The sequence below is a fragment of the Protopterus annectens genome, chromosome 12.part0 (assembly GCF_019279795.1).
Source record: "Protopterus annectens isolate FY-2018-M chromosome 12.part0, PAN1.0, whole genome shotgun sequence".
Taxonomy (NCBI): domain Eukaryota; kingdom Metazoa; phylum Chordata; order Ceratodontiformes; family Protopteridae; genus Protopterus; species Protopterus annectens.
In genome coordinates, this window is record NC_056746.1 from 657,716,130 (window position 1) to 657,738,978 (window position 22,849).

The 22,849-nt window shown below is 42.6% G+C and overlaps 1 protein-coding gene across 2 annotated transcripts in view; it reads right to left on the minus strand.

Annotated features, from left to right (window-relative positions):
• The window catches only part of LOC122816772 (tetratricopeptide repeat protein 30A), a 2,782,581-nt gene that overhangs the window by 1,710,115 nt on the left and 1,049,617 nt on the right, over positions 1 to 22,849 (minus strand). For both annotated transcript variants that reach the window (XM_044089788.1, XM_044089789.1), the window contains exon 8: positions 15,612 to 15,661. In XM_044089788.1, the coding sequence (XP_043945723.1) occupies positions 15,612 to 15,661 (50 nt within the window). The remainder of the gene's footprint in view (positions 1 to 15,611; positions 15,662 to 22,849) is intronic.

Consider the following 22,849-nt stretch of genomic DNA (forward strand, 5'->3'; position numbering starts at 1 on the left):
CATCTGGGTAGATTCCCAAAGCTAAGGTTGGGAGGAGGAATTTAAATAGAATTAGGACCAGCTATAAGGCCCTGCAAGACTGAAGTGGCAAAACCAGCTCTGGATTTAGAGACAATTGGCAAATGATAATGCTTGGTGAAAGTATGTACAGAACTCCAGGTAGCAGCTTCTAGGATGTCCCTTGTAGGGACACTCCTGAGAAAGGCTGTAGAGATAGATACAGCCCTGGTTGAATGGGGTCTGGATGCCCTGTGGGATAGGTTTTCCATGGGGCTTATAGCAGAAATGAATGCAGTGGCCTATCCATTTTGAAATGGTTTGCTTTGAAATAGCTTTCCCTTCTGTCGCTGCAGCAAATGCCACCAGCAGTTGTTCAGATTTCCTTTGAGGTTTAGTCCTGTCCAAGTAGAATCTAAGTTGTCTGTGCACGTCTCAGGAGTGCAGTATCCATTCCCCTTTGTTCTGTGGGTTAGGAAAGAAGGTAGGCAAATTAATGGACTGATTAAGAGCCACACTGGATACCACCTTTGGCATGAAGGAGGGACTGGTACTGAGGGACACCCTGTCCGCATGAAAGATGATGAAAGGCTCCACTGCCATAAGGGCCTGTAACTCAGATACCCTTCTTGCAGAAGTAATTGCTAAAAGGAGAGCTGTTTTCCAGGAAAGGAATTTTAAATCTGCAGTAGCAGCTGGCTCGAAAGGAGGAAGAGTGAGTTTCTCCAAGACAAAGTTAAGGTCCCAGGTTGGAGTTGGAGCTCTCCTCGGTGGCCTTAAATTTTTGGCCCCTCTGAGGAACTGCTTGAGCAGTGGGTGATAGAAGAGGGGAGGCTCTGTGATATAATAAGCTGAAATGGCTGAGGTATGAATTTTGATGGAGGAAAAGGACAAGCCTTTATGAAGCATCTCAGTCAAATATTGTAGAATCTGAGGTAAATTGGGCACTGCTGCACTCATCCCTTGAGATTGGTTCCAGGTACAAAATCTTTTCCATTTTGCAGCATAAGATTTTCTAGTACTAGGCCTCCTAGCCACTAAAATTATATCCATCACTGATTAATTGAGGGGTGGCAAAGGAGAGATTAGGTAATTAGCCAGGCTGCTAGGTTCAGGGTTTGCAGCTGAGGGTGCAGAATCTGGTTCTCCTGCTGAGACAACAGGGAAGGAGTCTGAAGCAGGTGCCATGGGGCCAAGCGTGACACACTGCGCAGGAGGGGGTACCAGTGTTGGCGTGGCCAGTCTGGTGCAATTAAAATCATCCTTGGCTTGTCGTGTTTGATCTTTAGTAGTACCTTGGAGAGCAGAGGCAGAGGAGGAAAGGCATAAGGATAGAACATCCACTTTCCAAACTAGTTTGTGGGGAATCCTTGTGCAAAATTTGTCCAAGTGATGGTTCTGGGGGGAGGCAAACAGGTCTATATCTGGACTCCCCCATTTGCTCGTCAACATGTTGAAAACCCTTGGTTCCAATTTCCACTTGTGTGGGTCCATGAGGTTTCTGCTTAGTCCATCTGCCAGTGTATTTAGTTTTCCTGGCAGGAATTGAGCTTGTAGATTCACTTGGTAGCTCAAGGCTGTGTTCCACAATGCCATGGCTAGTCTGCAGAGGGGTAAGAGTGTGTACCCCCCTGCTTGTTTATGTACCACATGACTGTGGGTTTGTCCTTCTTTACCATTAGTTGTCCTGGAAGATGTGGTCCTTGAAGGCTGTCAGAGCATTCTGTACAGCTAACATTTCCTTTTGATTTATGTGTAGGTGCATGTGACTTGGGTTCCATTTGCCCTGAATGCAATTCCCTGCCAGGTGAGATCCCTCATGCATAGTTTGATGCATCTGTTGTTAAGGTTTGGGTGGCAGTGAGTAGTGTGAATGACAGTCCCTTGTTTTGGTGGCAGGCCTCTGCCCACCGAAGGAACTCCAGTCGTAGGCAAGGTATGATAGGAATTATAGCTTCTAGATCCTGTGAATGTTGACACCATAGGCTTTTGAGATACCATTGCAGTTTCCTCATATGCAGCCTTGCATATGGAATTAGAAGAATGCAGGAGGCCATGAACCCCAAGGCTTGCAGTATTTGCCTTGCAGATAACTGGGTTTTTGTGGCCACTTGTTTGAAGTAGGTTGTCAAATGAGTCTATTAATCTGGTGTGAGGAAAGTCATCTGGGAAGTTGTATTCAAGCTTGCTCCCAGGAATATAATTTGTTGACAAGGTACCAGGTGTGATTTTGTTTCATTTATGGTGTACCCCAGACAAGTCAGTACCTTTTGAACAAAGGCCAGATGATTCAAAAGTATGTCCTGGCTTTCTGCCTGAATTAGACAATTGTCCAGGTATGGATATATTTGAATATTTCTTTGCCTGCAGAATGCAATGACTGGAGCTAGGCACTTTGTAAATACCCTGGGCGCAGTAGATAAGCCAAAGGGCAGTGCACAGAACTGATAGTGCATGTAGCCTGCTTTGAAGCGTAGGTATCTTGGCAAGACTCCCTGACAGTCTGAAGTCTAGTGTTGCCAACCATGCATTTTTGCCTAGCATAGGAAGCAGCTGGTGAAGAGGTAGCATCTTGAATTTTGGAATCACCAGAAAGGTATTTAGAGTAGAAAGGTCCAGGATAGGACGCAATGTATTGCCTTTTATGGGTATCAGAAAAAGTCTCAAATAGAAACCTTATCCCTTTTCCTCTTCTGGTACCAAATGAATAGCCCCCATGTTTAAGACAGAGAGTACTTGATTTTGGGCCTCTGCCCACTGATTTGGGGGTAGATCTGGCCACCCGCTTGGTGCTGGTAAGGTGTGGAAGTGAAATCTGTATCCTTGGGACACTATATTTAAAACCCATTTGTTCTAGGTAATGAGTTCCCAGTTTTTGGCCTGCAGACCAATCTTTCTGCCTAAAGGAGCATTCAGTTGGGAAGTGCTTGGAAGTTTAAAAAGCAAGTAATTGAGATAGTTTTCCATAAGGGGGAGTCTTACTACTCCCTGATTTCGGTGCGGAAACCCCCTGCTGCTTAGTCTTGTGTGTACCCTGGGACTGAAACCTGGGGTTTCTGCTGTGTCTGGGTTTGGCTAGAGAAGACCTGGAAGGGGCTGGAAAGGACCAATTCTTAGAGAGCCAGTGCCTACTAAATCTAGGAGGCTGAAGTTGTAAGAAATCTTTAACAGTTTGCATAGATTTAGGTTGATCTTCCATCTTTTTAAGAACTTCCTCAGCCTTGTTGCCAAACAGGCAGTCCTGATTTAAGGGAGCATCCAACAATTTAGCTTTAACATGATCAAGCAAAGATTGCTCCTTAAGCCAAGCATGCCTTCTGAGCACAGACCCAGTAACAGCAGCCCTGCAAGAGGGCTCTAATGAATCAAATCCACATTGTAAAGTATGTTTTCCAACCTGTTCAGCAGAATGCATTAAATCTTGTAATTCTTTATTTTGCGCACAGTCAAGAATCAACATAATTTTCTGTTTAAGCAATCCAATAACATGTTGCTGATACTTTAACATATGAAACTGGCAGTTTAAAGCCCTAATGGCCAAGGTTGCAGAAGTGTAAAGTGTAAACCTTCTTACCCCATCTATCCAGCACCCTGGAGTCTCTTATCAGAAGGGGTAGGATTTTTAGCAGTAGAAGCCTTAATGCCCTTGGGTCCCTGTGAAACAGTCTCTGGATCCGCAGTAGGATTTTTAAAAAGGAACTTGTGTGAATCAGGAACCCTGTAATATCTGTCAGGTTTTCTGGGAGCAGGAGGCAAAGAATCAGGGGCCATACTAGATTCCGAAAAAGCATCATCAACAATGTCTAGTACAGGAGTAATAGCTAAAGGCCTATGCTGAGGCAGGAGAAAGAAATCCCCAAGCCTCTTTTTCGAATCAGAAAAATCCTGGCTTTCCCAGTGGAAATGCTCCCTTAGAGTATGTAAGGTTTCACCAAAAGAAAAATCATCTGGAGGGGAAGCAGAGGGAATACAGTCCTCTGCATCAGAATCCTCATAAGTAGATAAGGGCAAATCCAGATCAACAGAAGAATCAGAAAAATCAGAATCCTGGTCAGAAGATTCATAAACAACTTCAGTCCTAGGTCTCTTAGAACAGGGAGGTTGGCTTCCCCTGATTAGAGTTATAAGATCTTCATCCATTCTTATCATTTGCTTTTTAGGCATGGAGGCCTGAGCATGCGGCCTGGGCGTTGGTTTTTTTAGGCATGGATCAAGATTTAGGCCTAAATGAAGAAGGAGGCTTCAGTTTAATATGCAAGTCCATAGGCCTAAATACATCCTCAGAAGCCGATGCCTGCAGAGAGGCTCAGGACCCATCCAAGGTAGAGACATCCGCAGGTTCCAAAGTTGAAGCATCTCGCGGCATACCGGATTCCGAATGGGTCTCAGTAGAGGCCTGCGAATCAGAAGTAGCGGGTATCACAGGCTGCGAAAGCGCCTCACTGAGTACCGGCAAACTGGTGACTGGCTTAGGAGAAGCGTCGTTGGCAGTTTTGGACCTCGGTGGCCTGTCTCCGTCTTTATCTTTGCGTTTTTTTGAAATTCCGGTAGTCAGATGGCTAACCGATGACATTTCTGGATAATTAAACCGAAAACTGAAATACTTAGAGGCAAAAATATACTGACGACGGATAGTGCACTGATTAAATAAAGCACAAAACTGACAGCAAAGTACATCATGGTCAGGGCCTAGGCAAGGAATACAGTACGAATGAAAATCTTTATGAGGTATTTGCTTTCCACAAGTAATGCAATTACTTTTACTGACATTGGTAAGGAGCAAGAAAAAGTTTCCCCAATGGCGTACTTAACTTTTGTTAAAGACTTTGGTTCTGAAACTCGAAAATGAAAATTTCGGGAGTCGGCCAACCGGCACTTGCGAACTGCTTCTGCTTCGGGTACCGCATGGCAGGAAAGACTGATGTAATGGCGTCGGCTGCATGTTTTATACCCCTGACAACCTGACATCATGGAAGAAGGGACAGCAACCGATGCAGGACCCAAGACTTTGTTAATCAGGCCGACTGAGGGCTACTGCAAGTAGATAACCCAAATGTAATGACTGTAACAGTGAAACACGAAGAACATCTGGAAGAAACAAACTGTATTCATTTTATGAAAGCACAAATAAGTAACTGGACTGGTACTCTACAATAGGATTTGTAAATGAAAGGGCAAATTGTATGTTCCAAACCTTGCCATGAGAAAGCAGCCATGACCTGTATTAGTAAAGATACAATTATACCAGGAGATGAGTTGACCCTGACAAAACTGTGGCACAAGGGCAAAGTATTAGAGAACAGAAGAGAGCCTGTGGAAAATGATTAATCAATGTACAGCAGGCAAAAGAGAAGCATATTTATCCCAGCAATCAGTGAATGTCAAGCAGCAGGTGTGAGATTCATGCTGCTGTATCCAGCCATCTCCAGAATATTTTTACATGGGGATCAGTCATTTTTTTTTGCAGAATAGACTAATGAAGAAATACAAAAGTTTATCCAACAAAAAGTGAGCCAGCAAACAGAAGGAGGCACTGCTTCTCAATTCTTCTGTTAGCAAAGTTCATAGAGAGACTTTGCTAGTGAAACCTTTTCCAAGGTTCCAAAGGAAAATTCTTGAGAGACAGAAAAAGCACCTGAGTTGACTAGAAGAATCTGCAGTACCTTAGACTGAACCAGGGTATGGGGCTGGGAAATAGAGATGAACATGAAGAAGACCAGCAACACTAAAATTAATGAATAAATGTGAGATGATAAAGCAGCAATCACATTTGTGAAATATGGCTTTACAAGAAAAAGTGCCTGAGAAAGACTGGGCTTTTGTTGACTTGTTAAACTTGTTGGAGGACTGAAAGGCATATAACCCCATCCATTTTATGTTATTAATGTTTGGAAGGGCACTAAGAGAAAAAAAAAGTAACTATAAGTAAAACAATTTTGTTCTAAACAATATTGGCAAAAAACATTTCATGATATAAATTGCGTGTTATGCAGTAAAGCATTTTTAGCGATTGTTGTATGAGATAAATATACTAAAGTAAGCAAATACTTTTTCTTTTTTACTTTTAATAAATGCAGGCATTACAATGTAAAAGGAGAAGAAAGGCTGGACAAAAGCATGTTTAAGTTAATATGCTGTAATCCTGGGCTGTTGGGTTAAGGGATGGGGTGTAAAAGTGCAGTGATTATAATATATGCAGAGCTGAGATGTTTTCTCTTACTTTTGCATAGGTGAATGTCTGGATTAATGCCCTTGGAGTAATCAAATAACAATTGTACTGGTGTAAGCATTTGGCCTTAAAAAATAAAAACAAAGTGAATGTAATGAAAAGTTTTCCATAGCAAACAAATGTTCAATGTGAATTGAAAAATCTGAAGTGGAGGTCAGCTGTATATTCTGTTCTTATGTTTCTATGGAGACAAGCAAACTTCAGGTCTCAACAATAAATCTTGAGAGTTCTGGGATCATTTGCTGAGGGAAGTATAAAATTAAAAATTACAAGTGCAAAGCAATTTACTAAGAAATAAAGTTTGAAATTATTGGAAGTGAATACGAGATAACTGCTTTCCTGGTACCTAAATATTTCAATGCATTTACTAGAACAGTGTATAGTTTACTTTTATTTAAAGATTGCCAGTGCACCTTTTCCTAAGGCTAAAAATTAATGTTTTCTGAAAGCAGGCAAGCTGTTTTCATATCTGGGAGGGGAATAAAAATAAGGCAAGTAGGGAGTATAGGCTACAACATGCACCTTAGTATGGATATCCTTAATTTTAGGTTAGGTGATGGTTGTGTGTACAGCTATCGATTTGGGACAGTTGTTCGCATTGGGGGTTAAACTTCATTATTTCAAGATATACATCATTTTCTGTGTTTTTTTAAGTTATAGGTTATGTGGGTGTTCTGGCTGTGTGTTTGTTTTTTTTACATTTGAGGGTTTTCATTAAAACAAAAAGTCTTGTAAAATGTGACAGATATTTAAATGGACATGACAAAGAAACAACTGTTTAAAAGATTAACCTTCCAAATATTACTGGGTGCATGTAACGCAAAAGCTGGAAATCAACATTTTTAAAAAAGCGATCATATATAACAGGTGGGAATAACAACTTATTACAATGGCTATACTACCCATATTATTTTGGAATATGAATGGCCTCACAGGTACAGACAGAAAGAGAAGACTTTTGAATTTTATTACTAAATGTAGAGTGCAAATGGCAATGCTACAGGAGACACATTTGGAAATAAGTGAGCATTTGAATTTGGTAAAGAAAGGATTTCAGGATAGATACTCAGCAGAATGTCAGGGCCAAAGGAACTGGTGAGTACTTATACTAATAAGGGATGACTGTAATTAGTGGTATAGAGAATAGGTTAGAGGAGGCTGGAATTTACTAGAGAAAACTGACAAAGGAACCAAGGCATTAGAATTAAATAACTAGAGAAGGGAAGGCAACAGAATGGGAAGAGGCCAGGAAGATATTTGGACTGCAAGCTACGGACTATCTTTCCTATCAGGGATTGATATCAGAGTATAGGCAAATATAAAGAGATAGGGGAATCCTAAGTGAAAGCCCTGCTCTAGTAAAGGTTTTATTTGACTCTAGAACAGAAACTGCTGTTAAAATGGAATACATACTTAACACTATTGCATGATAACTATATGAATCAATCAGAGGGTTAGAAAAGAGTGGGAAGATAGACTGGATATGCAATTCACAAGGAAACAATGGAAGATATATGTATGGCTCCCAAGTATGCAACAAAGTCTAGAAGATTTAAGATTTTCGTTTGGAAGTGTTTGCATAGGTATTTGTATACCCCAAGCAGACTCCAAAGAATTTTCCTTAGGTAGATGCCAAATGTTGGAGGTGTGATGAGGAAGAATGAGATAACTAGGAACATGTTTTGGGAGTGTAATGGGTTGTTATACTTCAAAATTCCCTAGAGTACTCTGTCAGAAATATTGGCTGAGCAAATGGGTGTAACTAACAAAATAATTTTTTTGAGCTGGGACACAGGATCTGAATTGCCTAGACATAGGATGGCCTTGCTAAGTTTAATTCTATTGGCTGCCTAAAAGCAATTACTAGAAAATTAAATCAAAGATTAAACCATCTGCACTTAGGTTCATAGGTTCATACTAGGCTATCTGCCCTAGGGCATTTATAAGCCTAGCCAGAGTGTGTTTGGCTTTCGCCACCCATTTTAAATGAATTTTGCTATGCCCTTTTTCGAGGTTAGTATACTGTGCATCTGTCTAACAGTGACACAGAAGTGATACCCGGGGTAAACCTACGATCTCCCATCCACTCATCAAGATTCCTCTTGAAGAGAGTCAATGAGGGACTCTGCCTAACCTGGACTGGGATTTTATTCCAGAGTGAAGGGAGCCTCTGAGTTATGAATCTGTACCTCCAGCATGTCCTATTTATTTCAGTGCTGAGGTTCAAGTCTCTCGAGTGCATAGCTCGATGGGATTTGGATTTTCTGAGGTGCAGCATGTCCATTAATTCCGAGTTGGACATGGCTTTATACGTCAGGCACAGATCGCCTCTGAGCAGGCGGTATGCCACTGAGTAGAGCTGGAGTTTCTTTAACCGGGCAGCATATGGCATCTGTTTGAGCCCTTTGATCCTCTTGGTGAGGTACTTTTGGGGTCTTTCCAGTTGCTGCAGGTGTCTGGTAAGGTACATCCCAAAAGGGGCATTGTACTCAATTATGGGCCTGATGAGGGATGAATAAAGAAGCACGATGACCTCCCCTGATCTAGATGTGAATCCCTTCATGATTAGGTGGGCCATATAAAATGTTTTTCTAACCACTTTGGCCACGTGGTTGTCAAATGAGAGATTGCTATCAACTTGGGTCCCCAGGTCCCTAATTACTTCTTCTATACTTAATGGATTACCACCTATGTGGTAATTTCTGGGCACTTTGTTTTTGCCAAAGGGGATGACTATACACTTTTTGGCGTTTAGCTTGAGGCCATGTCTCTGGCACCAGTTGTCTGCTTCTATGAGGCCCTTTTGGAGGATGCTTGTGTCTGCTGGAGAGTCTATTATAGCGCCCAGTTTGCAGTCATCTGCGAACTTGGTCAGCCACAGTCCTTCCATGTTAGCCTGTACCTCCGAGAAATATATACCGAACAAGAGAGGTCCCAGGACTGAGCCTTGTGGGATGCTACTTGTAACTGGTATGGAGTCTGACATGGCTCCAGCAATTCTAACCATGTGGGTTCTGTCCTTGAGCCAGTTTGCAATCCATCTAGTGACATAGGGGTTTATATTTAAGCTGGTGAGCTTATCTATAATGCCCGAGTGGAGTACTGTATCGAAGGCTTTTGCGAGGTCCAGGTAGGCTGTGTGGACCACCTTCCCCCCGTCAATCGCCTTGGTGACTGTTCCGAAGAAATCAACCAGGTTTAAGAGGCAGGATCTGCCCTTAACAAAGCCGAACTGGGTAGGATCCAGTGTCTGTAGATCCCCAATATCTTTATTTATGAGGTCCATGATGATCCTTTCCATAGCTTTGCAGACCAAGCTAGTCAAGCTTATGGGGCAATAGTTTCCAGGATCCGTTGAGGCACCACCTTTATGGAGAGGGACCACTGTTGCTGTACGCCACTCTTTGGGCACATATCCTGTAGTAAGGCTGAGATTGAACAGTAGTTTTATGTTTGGGTTTAGCTCTTCTTGGAGTTCATGTAGGACGCAGCCGGGACACCGTCTGGTCCCATTGATGCTGTGTTTTTTGCTTTGGAGAGGGCGGCTCTTACCTGAGCATCTGTGATGTCAGGGGGGCAGCACTCTGCTGGGATAGATATTTGCCCTTTTAGTGGGGAGGGGGGAGGGTGAAGTTTGCGCTGAACCTGTCAGCTAGGATGTTGGCAATGTCTGTGGGTTCAGTGTATTTTTTGTCATTTTGGACTAATTCTGAGCATATCTGGGAATTACCACCCAGGTTCCTAACATAACTAAAGAAAGCCTTGTGATTATCCTTAGTGTCCTGTGCAATTTTTCTCGCGAAGCTGGCCTTAGACAATTTTATGAGTGCCCGTAGTTTTTTGATAATACTGATCAGTGATGCCTTCCCTTTTTGGGATTTTGCTCTATCATTTAGTAGCTTCCTCCTTCTATTGTATAGTTTGTTTATGGCTGGGGTCCACCAGACAGGATGTCTGCCTTTGGAGGATTGGGTCTTGGTTTTATTTGGGACTGTATGATCCATGCATTCCTGAAGGTGTTCATAGAATGCGTTTATAAAGGATTATACGGTCTGGGCCATATTTTCCACAGGCCCGGGGGCCTTGAAGGATTCCACCTCGGTTTTGAGGAGTGTGAAATTTGCTTTAGAGAAGTTTTTCACTGTGGTTTTCTGGGCAGGGGATGGGGTCGGGATGTGAATATCCAGTGAGATTAGTTTATGGTCTGATCTTACCAGTGAGGGATACACTTCTGGTCTGGAGCATAGAGTCCCCATGTTGGTGATGATCAGGTCCAGTATGTTTTCCCCCCTTGTGGAAGTGGTAACAAGTTGTTCTATAGCATTTGAGTTTATAAATTCTAGGAACCTTTGGGCTAGGGTGTTGGAGCTAGAGTAATGCTCCCAGTCTATGTTTGGGTAGTTGAAGTCTCCCAATATAATGGTGTTTGGAGAGACCTTCATATTTTCCAGTGTTCTCACGAAGGCCGAGTGGGGTTCCTGGGTTTGGGAGGGTGGTCTGTAGCAGGCTATAAACTGGAAGGCAGTTTTACCCACTGTTAGTTGCACATGGATAGTCTCTGATGCTTCGTGCTTTGCCACCAACCTGGAGGTGTGGGTATCTTTGATGAATATCGATACTCCCCCCTCCTTTTGTGGTTCGGTCCAAGTTTTGGGGCTGAAAAGCATGGTATGAGGTATAACCTGGTAGTGCTGGGGTAATCTCGGGAGCCCTGAACCAGGTTTCTGTTACTGCACAGATATCGATGTTCTCTATGCTAAAGAGAGTTTCGAGTGCGTGCATCTTGAGGTTTAGACTTCTGGCGTTGAGTAGCATTACTCTTAGTTTCTTATCCCTTGTGATACCTATGGAGGTGGGTTTGTCTTTTGAGCCTTGCCTAAAAAAGGCACTATGGGGGTAGCAAGAGCCTTTGCCAATATCCGAAAGCCCAGGGGTGACAGGTGCGAGCCGTCTCTAGCGAAGCATCGTGGCTTGTCGAGCATATCATCCCAGGCAGACAGGCATTGGATCCCCTTTGAATGACACCAGTACTTAAGCCAATTGTTGAAATTGATCATCTTGTCTTCATATTGTGGCACCATTCTTGGTGAGGTTAAGATGCTACTCAAGGTCAGGGTCATACCGACCTGGGCTACATGCTCAAGAGAGCTCCTTTATGTCTCTTTTCATGTAGTCCAGGGAGGTACGTCTCAGGTCATTCACACCAGCATGGACAATGACTGAGTCATATTTGTACTTGCCTTGGAGTGACCTGAGTGCTTGTGTTATGTGGCGGATCCTAGCGCCCGACAGGCTGCTCAACATGACCCTCTCCTTGTTCAGCCTGGTGAGCGGGACGTCAGTGTGCCTGATGATAGATTCACCTATTACAAGTGTATCAGGTGTGTTGTTTAGTCTTAAGGGCTGTGACTGTTCGTCACACTGGCTTTGTGAGCTATGTGTTGCACGTGTTTTGTTTTGGGGTAGCAGTTGCTTGGGTGTCTGCTTTGGAGGTCTCTGCTGCTTAGGCAGATCTTTATTTAGAGCCTCCGAGTATGTTTTTGTGTGATTATGTGTTTGGTTTGCTGTCGTGGTAGGTCTATGTGAGACTGGAATTGTAGTGAGTGTGGTTTCCTTCTCCTCCTGACTGGTTATGCCAGTACTGAGTTGAGAGAGCTTAGCCTCCAGTTTGGCTATATGGTTGCATCTCTCACATGTGTTGGAATTTGTTGGGAGGAGGAGAGGGTTGTCTGTGTACATGAGGCAGTTGTAACATTGCCTCAAGATTCCCAGATTCACCAGCTGGACCGGAGAGGAGGTTGACAACTGACCTTTGGACATGCTAGAATAATATTGGGAATTCCTTAATAATTGAAAACAAGGGCCAGTGGGGAGTGAGGGTGTAGTGCTTTTAATTTTTACTGCTGACTTATATAATTGCTTTAGTGAGCAAGTGCCAGGTAACTTAAGTGCAATGTGTTACAGGTAACATAAATGCAAAAATGACAAACAGTAACTTTCTTTCAAGTGAAACAAGGAAATAAGTACAGTAAGCAATGCAGATATCACTAGTGATCCACAGAAGCGCTGAGAAGCCGCGTATTAGGTGGAATTAGCTTTCCAGGAAATAACAAGCAAACAAACAACAAGCATATAAACAAAGCTAGATTCAGCAGGCCTGGATCTAGTCTATGCTACAGCAAACAAGGTGTACCAATTTCAGTAACAAATATTCAGGCACTATAAATCTTTAACCAGAAATTCCCAGCTCAGAAGGGCAGAGTCCAGCCTCTTCTCCCACAAGAGTGCAGACCATGAACCTTCTTAATGTAAAATAACTGGCCTGAAGCCCAAGTGCTTAAACCAGAACTAATACACTTTAAGAATAACAGACACTGGGCTCTCAATCAGCAGTTCCCAACTTAGAAGGATGAAAGCTACCTGTCCTGCCACCACAGTGCATGCCACAAACCTTCCTAATGTAAAACAACTGGTCTGAATCCCAAGTGCTTAATCCAAAAGACTTAGAATGATAGCTACACTTTAATCAAGTTACTACCAAGCAGTAATAAATACAATTGAATACTTTAGAGAATGCCTGGATTAGTGCTCAAGTTACACAAACAAAGCTAGATCCAGCAGGCCTGAATCCAGTCTATGCCACAGCAAACAAGGCGCACCAAACTTCAGTAAGAAGCAGTTCAGATATGCATGCACTATAAGCCTTTAACCAGAAATTCCCAGCTCAGAAGGGCAGAGTCCAGCCTCTCCTCCCACAAGAGTACAGACCACGAACACTCTTAATGTAAAATAACTGACCTGAAAGCCCAAGTGCTTAAACCAGAATTAATACACTTTTAGAATAACAGACACTGAGCCCTCAATCAGCTGTTCCCAACCTAGAAGGATGTAAGCTACCTGTTCTGCCACTACAGTGCAGACCACAAACCCTCTCAGTGCAAAACAACTGGTCCGAAGCCCAAGTGTTTAAACCAAAAGGCTTAGAATGAGTTACACCAAGCAGTAATAAATACAATTGAGTACTTTTAAGATGATGCAATAGACTCCCTCTCCACATCAAGCAGAGTACCTCTTTACCCTTTTTTAAGCGTATTACGGATAACTGGATGGGAAACAGAAAATATACCCCTGAGATTCCACTAGTGTGCCATGCTGGACCGGGCATCAGGTGCTGATTTGTCTAAACATGGGCTAAACTCTTGGAAAGGGTTATAAGGGCCTCAAGGCCAATAGCCTAGTAACCTCCTATAATCTTATTTGTCAAGATCTCTGTACCTTCACAAACAACCCCTTTGGCCACTGTGTAGCAACAGCAGTCAGGAAATTCTTCTGTCTAGTCCAATTAATAACTAAAGGTATTTCATCCAGATCAAAAGATGTTATCATTCCACTATACTCTGCCTTGAGCAGACCAGTTATAGAATATAATGGTCTTTTTAGTATGCATCAAAATAAACACATCGCATAAACAGATAGACCCCAGGGGCTACTAATTATAAAGATTACTCAAAGCCCTCCACTATGAAAACAGGCTTGAAGGACTTTCCCTATACTCAGTCTATTATAGAGTCCTGTGAGGTGATTTACATCTAGCAATCATGCTGTTATGGACCCAATCCTACCTGATCTCCTACACCTCCACAAAACAAAAGGATTCATAAACATTTGAACTTAAGACCCTCCATTAACAAAAACTAAGACATGCTGGAGAGACATATTTATTACTTAGCACTTCTCCCATCCCTGGAATAATCTTCTGTTACATAAAAACCTTGACGAGATTGGATGGGTGCCAGTAAAGTCATCCTGGCCTGACCAGTTTTGCCATCATGCTGGCAGAAGGTGCCTTATAAAGGTGGGTTTTGGCAAGGAGTCAGGAGTCTGTGGACTGACTCTGTCTTGTAAACTGTACGACTCTATGAATCTATACATTTACCAACAATAAGAGGGTCGATGTGAATTTGACTATACAGTAGGTGATTTCACACTCATCAATTTCCTTTACGGTACCTATCACTGCTCACACTCATCAATTTCCTTTCCGGTACCTATCACTCACTCACTCACTCACTCACTCACTCACTCACTCACTCACTCACTCACTCACTCACACACTCACACACTCACACACTCACACACTCACTCACACACTCACACACTCACACATTCACACACTCACTCACTCACTCACTCACACACACACACACACACACACACACACACACACACACACACACACACACACACACACACACACACACACACACAATACACACACAAATACACACACACACACACACACACACACACACACACACACACACAAATACACACACACAAATACACACACACACACACACACACACACACACACACACACACACACACACACACACACACAAATACACACAAAAATACATCAATAAAGTTTGCTGACAAGACTCTTGGCAAAGCATTTCATAATACAGCACTAGATAACTTACAAAAAGGGTCTCTCATAGGGCCAGATTCCAAAAGAGTGGCTCTTGGTGTAAGTCTGACTTGATTCTGAAAGACTTGCTCTCAGTTTAAGTGACTTACTTCATTGTAAGGACCATCTATAAATAGGTTACAGCGGGTCCAGATTCCAAAACACCTGCTCTCATCCTGCTAAGTGGTCACTTATACTGACAGCAAGTCTTTTGGAATCAGGCCCATAATGGATCTCAGGATTCCAAGCAGGCAGACTCAGTCAAATACTAGAAACAACATAAGAGACCTTAAATGATCATTGCCACTTCTGCATTTTCCTGATATGCTACAGTCTGCCAATGATGAACGTAAACAGGGGCACACAAAAAAAAGACATTTCCTGCACTGCACTTCCTTCTAATGGTTTATGAATAAAATCCTTCAGTCAGCAACTTGATAGCAGTTTCTGAAGCTACAATCTTAAATTAGGTACTTCCATCAAGGAATGTGTTATACCTGGATATTCTCTTATGTACTTAAGTATGTCTAAGTGACAGCTATGGTTTGATTCAGTAATTTATTTCCATTTGCTAAATGTTTATAATTGGATACGCAGGGAAAAAAATCTACGATAGAAATAACTGCCAAACTTTTGTACATTACACAATGAAATTATATGCAATCAGTTTAATTGAAGTATGGTTATTAACTCGTTATGCACAAAGCTGAAGTGGAAGTAAAACAATTCTGCAGTGTCTGCTTTTGGCATTTTTTCACATTCGCTCATAACAGTTTCTACACTTCTTGGCTTCCACTTGTAACATTGCCATAAGTGCTAACTGCAATTACACAGTACCGCACAAACCTGATTTAAAAATATGCCTGGTGCTTAAATCATTAGAAAACGGCACTATTAAAAGAGATGCTGTCTCACCTCTTCAGATCTGGGTGGCATATCAGTTAGCGCTTCTTGAGCTGCTTCATCTAGTTGGAAAAAGAAAACTGCATAAATTAAGGTATCAGTACAACTTTATGAAGGCATGCAAAAATTCTCTGTGCTCTACTTCACTGCATTGGAATGCTTTTATATGTTATCAAAAGAGAAAATAAATAAATATCTATTTAGACTGTTTTTTATACGTTATCAAAAGAGAAAATACATAAATATCTATTTAGACTGTTTGCACAAGAAACTTGTGCATTTGTCCCAAATAAAAATTAAGAAAAACCTAAAACCGAAAATTAACACCATATGAAAACATTGACCTGTAGTGACATGACTTTTAATCTGATGTTGATGTCTGCAACACAGCTGTCACTTGGCATCAGCAAAGAAGCAATGAATGGCCTGAGACAATGCAGAGAATGAATTAAACTGCAAAATACAGCTGGGTCTCTAAATATTAACAATGTAAGGTAAGAGATTTTAACAATTTTCTTCACTGAATTAATCAATGCAAATGTGCAGCTGTGTGAGGTACTTAACATAGAGCTGTATGAATACTCTCAGTGAACAGCTACACCATGTTTCATCAGAAGGATCATTACCTCTAGGAATGTATATGTTTGGAAAATACTAAGAAAGGTTCTCCCATCTCCCAGCTATGTGTTGATGGCCTATAGGATGCCAAGAAGGAAAAGCAAAGCAAACCCTTTTCTCCTTCAAGAATGGACAACCAACATGCAATTAGGAAGAAAAATGTGTGAATGGATAGTGAATTCACAAACTCACATATGCTTTGAGTAAATACAATTTTAAATCAGGCTTATGTAGTAACTGTTGACTTAATAGAGAAAGCCCTACCATCCACAGATAACGTTTTGCTGCAAGTATCATAAAGTACAGTTAAGTAATGTACCGTAATAGAATATATTCAAGTAGGTCACTATTGTAGTAGCCATAACTATATGGGATATATTTTGCTAAGGATATCAGACTTTTGGCAGTTTACAAAAGTTTGGGCTCCTTCCTCATGTACTGTACATTCGCTCTTACCACTAGAGTATGTGCTAGCACAAGATGGATGCACTGGAATGCCAAAAGTCAGAGCTTTCCTGCCCAAAATAGAGGCTGAAGCCTGAAGTTCTAATAAAAAATATGCCAAATCAAGTAAAGTAATGAAAAGCGATCTCAGAGAGGTAAAGGTAAAGTAGGGTACTCCAATCAGCCAAGAAAATTGCACGAGCAAAGATGGGAGTGTTAATACTGCAACAAACCTACTTGAATATCATCTGTTAATGCAAATTAACTTGCACAGTTGTACAATTGTATAATGTTTGTCATTAGATCAAAGTTGTTATAGGCATAACTATAAGAGATGATTGCCATAGCTTAGGAGGAAAGGGTGGATGGGAAGGGGCAGAGTCTAGAAGTCACTGTAGAACAACTTTAGTAAACCCTGCTGTAGCTACAGAAACTTGTAATGACTAGTGAAGGTGTGCATTGAAGACTACATAGTTGCCTAAAGAACAGAACTAGAGTCCACCCCTTTCCAAAAAGTCTCAGTAGTAGTCACAGCTTTGGTTGAGTGAATTTTGATTTTCTGAGAAGAAACGTTTACCTTGGTTAGAGTAACAAAATGGAAATAATTGGTTTAGATACTCGCTCTCCTGTTTTTTCTTTTCATCAGGGAAACAAAATTGGATAGATTTCCTAAAATCCTTAATCCAGTTCAGGCAGAATCTTAACTGTCTGTGTGCATCTAAAGTATGAAAGATTCCTTCTCCCTTGTTTTAGGGATCAGGAAAGAAAACAGGAAGATGACTAGTCTGGTTTAACGTAACTTCAGTAACAACCTGTGGCAAAAAGGAGGAGTTAGTTATATGACTCACCATGCCTTTATGGAAAATCAAAAAGGTTGCACAGACTTTACGGCCTGTAATTTAAATACCCATCTTGCTGAACTCAGAATAATGAGCAAAACAGTCTTCCATGAAAAAATAAATAAATAAAAAAGAGCTGGCTGCAGGTTCAAAAGAGAAACAGCTTCTCCATTACAACATTAAGATCATGAACAAGTGCACTTCTTTTCTGGGTGGTCTAATATGTAAAACATTTTTTTTTTAATTGCTTAACTTGAAATAAGGAGGAAAGGGGGATCCAAAGGCAGACAAGCAGAAATAGCCTGTATATGTACCTTTATAGACATGCATGCTAGGGTTGAGTTCAATAAGTCACACAGGTACTGAAGAAACACTAGAAACTCTGCTTGAGATAAATAGTGTTCCCTTTTATGGTACCAAGTAAAAAATCTTTTCCATTTGGCTGAGTATGATTTCTTAGTAGCAGACTATCTGACCTCCTTTAACACCTGCTTCACATCCATAGAAAACAAAATGCCTTAATATGATTAAACACCTATCACCTCATACAGTCAGTGGAGATTTTGAAAGTTGGAGATGATCAGGCATCCCTTGCCCTGTATGAGTGAATCCATTTGTGAGGAAGTTTTTAGTCATTGCTGTGACACTGCCAACCCAGCTATCTGGAATTTTGTAAATAAGTCTATGCCATTTGTGAAAATTAATATGCTGCATTTGCTTGTCTTACAAATGTAAGAGAAAAAGAAGTTATGTACTCACCATAACGTTCCACGTATGTAGTCCATCTCGCCGAACATTACGTGTGGGTTCGGAGCCGATCCTCGGCTCCAACTCGGCTGCTTTTAGAAAGCCTGAAAACTTCTGATTGGCTCGTGGCTAGGAGGTATCCCATAGTGCATGAGCACACTCCCCAGATCTTGCTTGCTGCTAGTCTATAAAAGGAGGAAAAAGTAGAAAAGGAAAGCAAAGGTATAAGAAAAACCCTAACAAAAGTGTCCTTTATGGTAAAAAACCACCACAGAAACTGTTTCCAGATCCTCCAGGAAGGGGGGGTGGTGGGTGGGTTCATAATAATGTTCGGCGAGATGGACTACTTACATGGAACGTTATAGTGAGTACATAACTTCTTTATGTTATGTAGTCCTATCTCGCCTCCATTAATACATGTGGGACAGCGTCCCTAGCATCTTGTATGGGTGGCTCACTGTAAAATACTCCTGAGTACCGTGGAACCAAATGAGGCCCTACCACTGGAAGTTAGGTCCAATTTGTAATGGGTAATGAAGGTATGAGGGGTAGCCCATGTTGCTGCTGCACATATATTATCAATAGGAGTCCTGGATTGGAAGGCAGCAGAAGTATCTGGTAGAATGCGCTCTGACTTTAAGGGGTAACTCTCTTCCTTTAGAGGTATAAATGAAAGAGATGCAGTTAGCGATCCAGTTTGATAGTGTGACCTTAGAAACTGGCAAACCCATTCTTGTTTCAGCAAAGGAAATGAATAGCTGGTCTGATTTTCTAAATCCTTTAGTTCTGTGGATGTAGAAACGCAATTGCCTGTGCACATCCGATTGGTGAAATCTATACTCTGCTTTATTGGTGTGATTGGGGAAGAATACTGGCAATTCCATAGTTTGATTCAAATGAAAATGGGAGCAGACCTTGGGGATAAAGGAAGGATTTGTCCGGAGAGAGACCCAATCTTTGTGAAAAATTAAGTATGGAGGTTTAACTGATAGGGCTTGCAGTACGGAAACTCGTCTGACTGAAGTTATCGCCACCAGAAAAACAGTCTTCCACGACAGAAATTTCAAATGACCCCAATGGGTTGGTTCAAAAGGTGGCGAAGTAAGTTTAGAAAGGACTAGATTTAGATCCCAGGGAGGAATGGGATCTTGAACGGGAGGTCTTAACATCACAGAACCTTTGAGAAAAGCCTTGCAAAGTTTGTGGGACATAAGGTTAGAATCATTAATTCCCACATGAAAATTAGAAATTGCTGCTAGCTGAACTCTGAGTGTAGCAGCTGCTGATCCCTGGTGAAAAAGTTCTGATAGGAACTCTAAGACAATAGGAATTGGAGCTGTAAATGGATTAACCTTTCTGTTGTCTGCCCATATAGAAAATCTCTTCCATTTGCTGCTATACAATTTTCTGTTCGAGGTACTATGAGAAGAGGTAATGATATGGGTTACAGCTGGAGACAGATTGTGAAGCCTGACTAAAGATGGAACTGGAGCAGCCATGCTGTCAGTTTGAGAGTGTGGGGACAGGGATGACGAGAACCTGACGTGTGTCAAGAGGTCTGGAACTGGGTCCAGGGTCCATGGATAGTCTAACAGGTGAGGCCCGAGAAAAGGGAACCAAATCTGATGAGGCCAGGAAGGAGTGATGAGGATCATCTTGCTTCCCGACAACATTGTTTTCTGTATAATCTTGGGAATGAGTGGAAAAGGAGGAACTGCATAAAGAATTCCGGGGGCCAATCGTGGATGAGTGCATTTCTCGAAGACTCTCCCAGAAGGGGAATGAGGGAGAAATAGGTGCTACATTTGGCATTGATAGGGCTGGCAAAGAGATCGCAGTAAGGTTGTCCCCATTTGTGGAAGATCTGACGGGACACTTTCTGGTTCAAAGACCATTCGTGAGATAACAAAATTGCCCTGCTTAGCTTGTCTGCTATCACGCCGGATGTCCCCGGGATGTGTGTTGCAATGAGAAAGCATTGAGAAGAAATCACCCAGTTCCAAACTTGCAGGGCCTCTTGACATAAGAGGTAAGACTTGGTTCCTCCTTGCTTGTTTAGATACCATACCACCGACATGTTGCCCGTCTGGATAGCTATCATCCCTAGAGGTAGAAAGTTGTGAAGTGCTTGCAACGCTAGAAGCACCGCTCTCATCTCTAGGACACTGACATGCAGATGGGCCTCGTGATCTTGCCATGTGCCTTGGACAGTCCTGCCTAGATAATGCCCCCCCCCACCCTATATGAGAGGCATCCGTGGTCACAGTGGCAACAGGTTTGTGCGGTACAAAGGGATTCCCTGTGGAAAGGTGACCTGGCTGAATACACCAACGGAGATCCTTTTTGCAAGAATCTGTGATTAGTATCTGATGATGCAGGGGCAACTGCTGAAAGGACCACTGGGAAGACAGGAGCCATTGGAGTATTCTCATATGTAGTCTTGCTAATGGTACCAATGTTATAGTCGATGCCATTGTTACAAGAATTTGTAACACCACCTTCGCTTTGACTCTTCGAAGGGGGAATATCCTGTAAATCTGCTGTAAAAGATTTTGTATTCTGTCTGTTGGTAGTCTGGCTATCATAGAGACCGTGTCTATGTTTGCTCCTATAAAGGTTATAGATTGAGCAGGCAAAGTTAAGGATTTTTCCCAATTTATGGAGATTCCCAACTGGAAACAGAGCTTGATTGTAGAGTCTCTGGATTGAACTAGAAGATGCCTGGTGGTGGCGGTCAGGAACCAATCGTCCAGGTATGGATAAACGTGGATTCCATGATGCCTCAAACAGGCTGTCACTACTGCCATGCATTTGGTGAACACCCGGGGGTCTATGGTGAGACCAAAAGGCAGTGCCCGAAACTGGTAATGATTGGATCCCAGCCGGAAGCGTAGAAAACTCCTTGACGCTTTGACCATCTTGATGTGGTAGTAGGCGTCTTGCAGATCTATTGAGTACATCCAACTTTCTTTCCCTAACAGAGGGAGTATGGATTGTAGTGTGACCATTCGGAACTTGGACTTCTTTACATACTCGTTTAACCTGCTGAGGTCTAAAATGGGTCTCCAGTCTCCTGTTCTTTTTGCAACTAAAAAGAATCTGGAGTATGTTTTGAATCCTGTCTGGTCTGCTGGGAGCTTTTGGATGACTCTTTTTAGTAGCAGCTTTTCTATCTCTATAGCTGCTTGATCCCTGTGATTGGGTGGTACATCTGGGATCCTTTTGGGAGGGGGTGTTGGAAGGGAAAAGGGTAGAGAGTAACTTCTGGTGATAACGCCTTATACCCACTTGTCTCGGGTGATATTTAGCCAGGCTTCTGGGTACAAAGACAGGCGACCCCCGACTGACTCCAGAGACGCACAGTCGAGTTCCACATCAGGAACGCTGATAGGGACGGACACAAAAGGAATCGCAACCTGCCTGATTTTGTGGCCCTCCCCTGCCTCTAGGGCGACGTCTACCATTTGTTCCTCCTCCCCTGCCTCTGAAGGAGGAATCACCCTGTGTATCTTGGAAAGATCTCTGTGATTTCTTGAACCACATTTTGCCACTCTTCTGACCTTTAGGGTAAGGTCTAGAAGGAACGGTAAAACGGACTCCCATGACAGAGAGAGTCTTTCCTTCCTGTTCATACCTGGTGAGGGTATCTTTCACCTTGGGTCCAAAAAGAGAGGATCCATCAACAAGAGCATTGGTGAATGTATACTTGAAAGGTTCAGCAAAATTGCATAGGCATAGCCAGGAGTGTCTCCTTAGGGAGACTCCTGAACCGGCCGCCCTACTCACATCATCAGCTGGGTATGAGATCAGCCTCATGGAGGAGTTAACAATGGCTGTTAAGGTAGCCAACTGAGTAGATTCTGTAGATGGAAGTCCTTCAGTAGAGGTACCTTGAAGAGTATCTCCTAACTCCTTCAGGAGATCTCCCTGAAATCTCGTGAAGTGTGATAGATAATTCAGCGATCGGAGTGTAAAGGCCGCTGAAGAGAAGATACGCTTCCCGTATCTATCCATCATTTGGGATTCCTTATTGGGCGGATGGATAGAAGAAGAAGTCTCTGCTAGCTCCTTCTTAGTGGCCACCGCCAACACCATGGCATCTACATGTAAGCCCTTGGATAAAAATTCTTTGTCTTTAGGGGCGGAAAGAAACTTGTTCGGTCTCCTGGGGACCGGTTTCACAGCATCAGGAGTCTGCCATGCCTTCTGACTCACAAGATCCAATAAGTCGTCAAATGGGGGAGACACCCATGAAGCTGAGGGTTGAGACCCGAAAGCCTTCAGGTACACAGATGCCTCATCAGACGGGGTAACAGTGGGCCAGCTGCCTCTCTGCCTGAGGATCTCCAAGATGTCTGCAAAGGAGACATCTACAGTGGATGACTTAGGGGACCCCTCCAACTCATCGAGGTCAGTGTCAGATGTGAGAGACTCATCAAGGGAGTCTACATGCTTCCTCTTACATGATCTCTTCCAAGGGGGCTCCTCAGTAGGGTTCTCTGGGGAGGTCTTGGAAGATTGGGGGCCACCCAAGTGGGGTCCTGAGGCTGTGGGTCTCTGCCATCTGGGGGAAGAGAAGATGCTGAGACTGTAGTCGGCGCT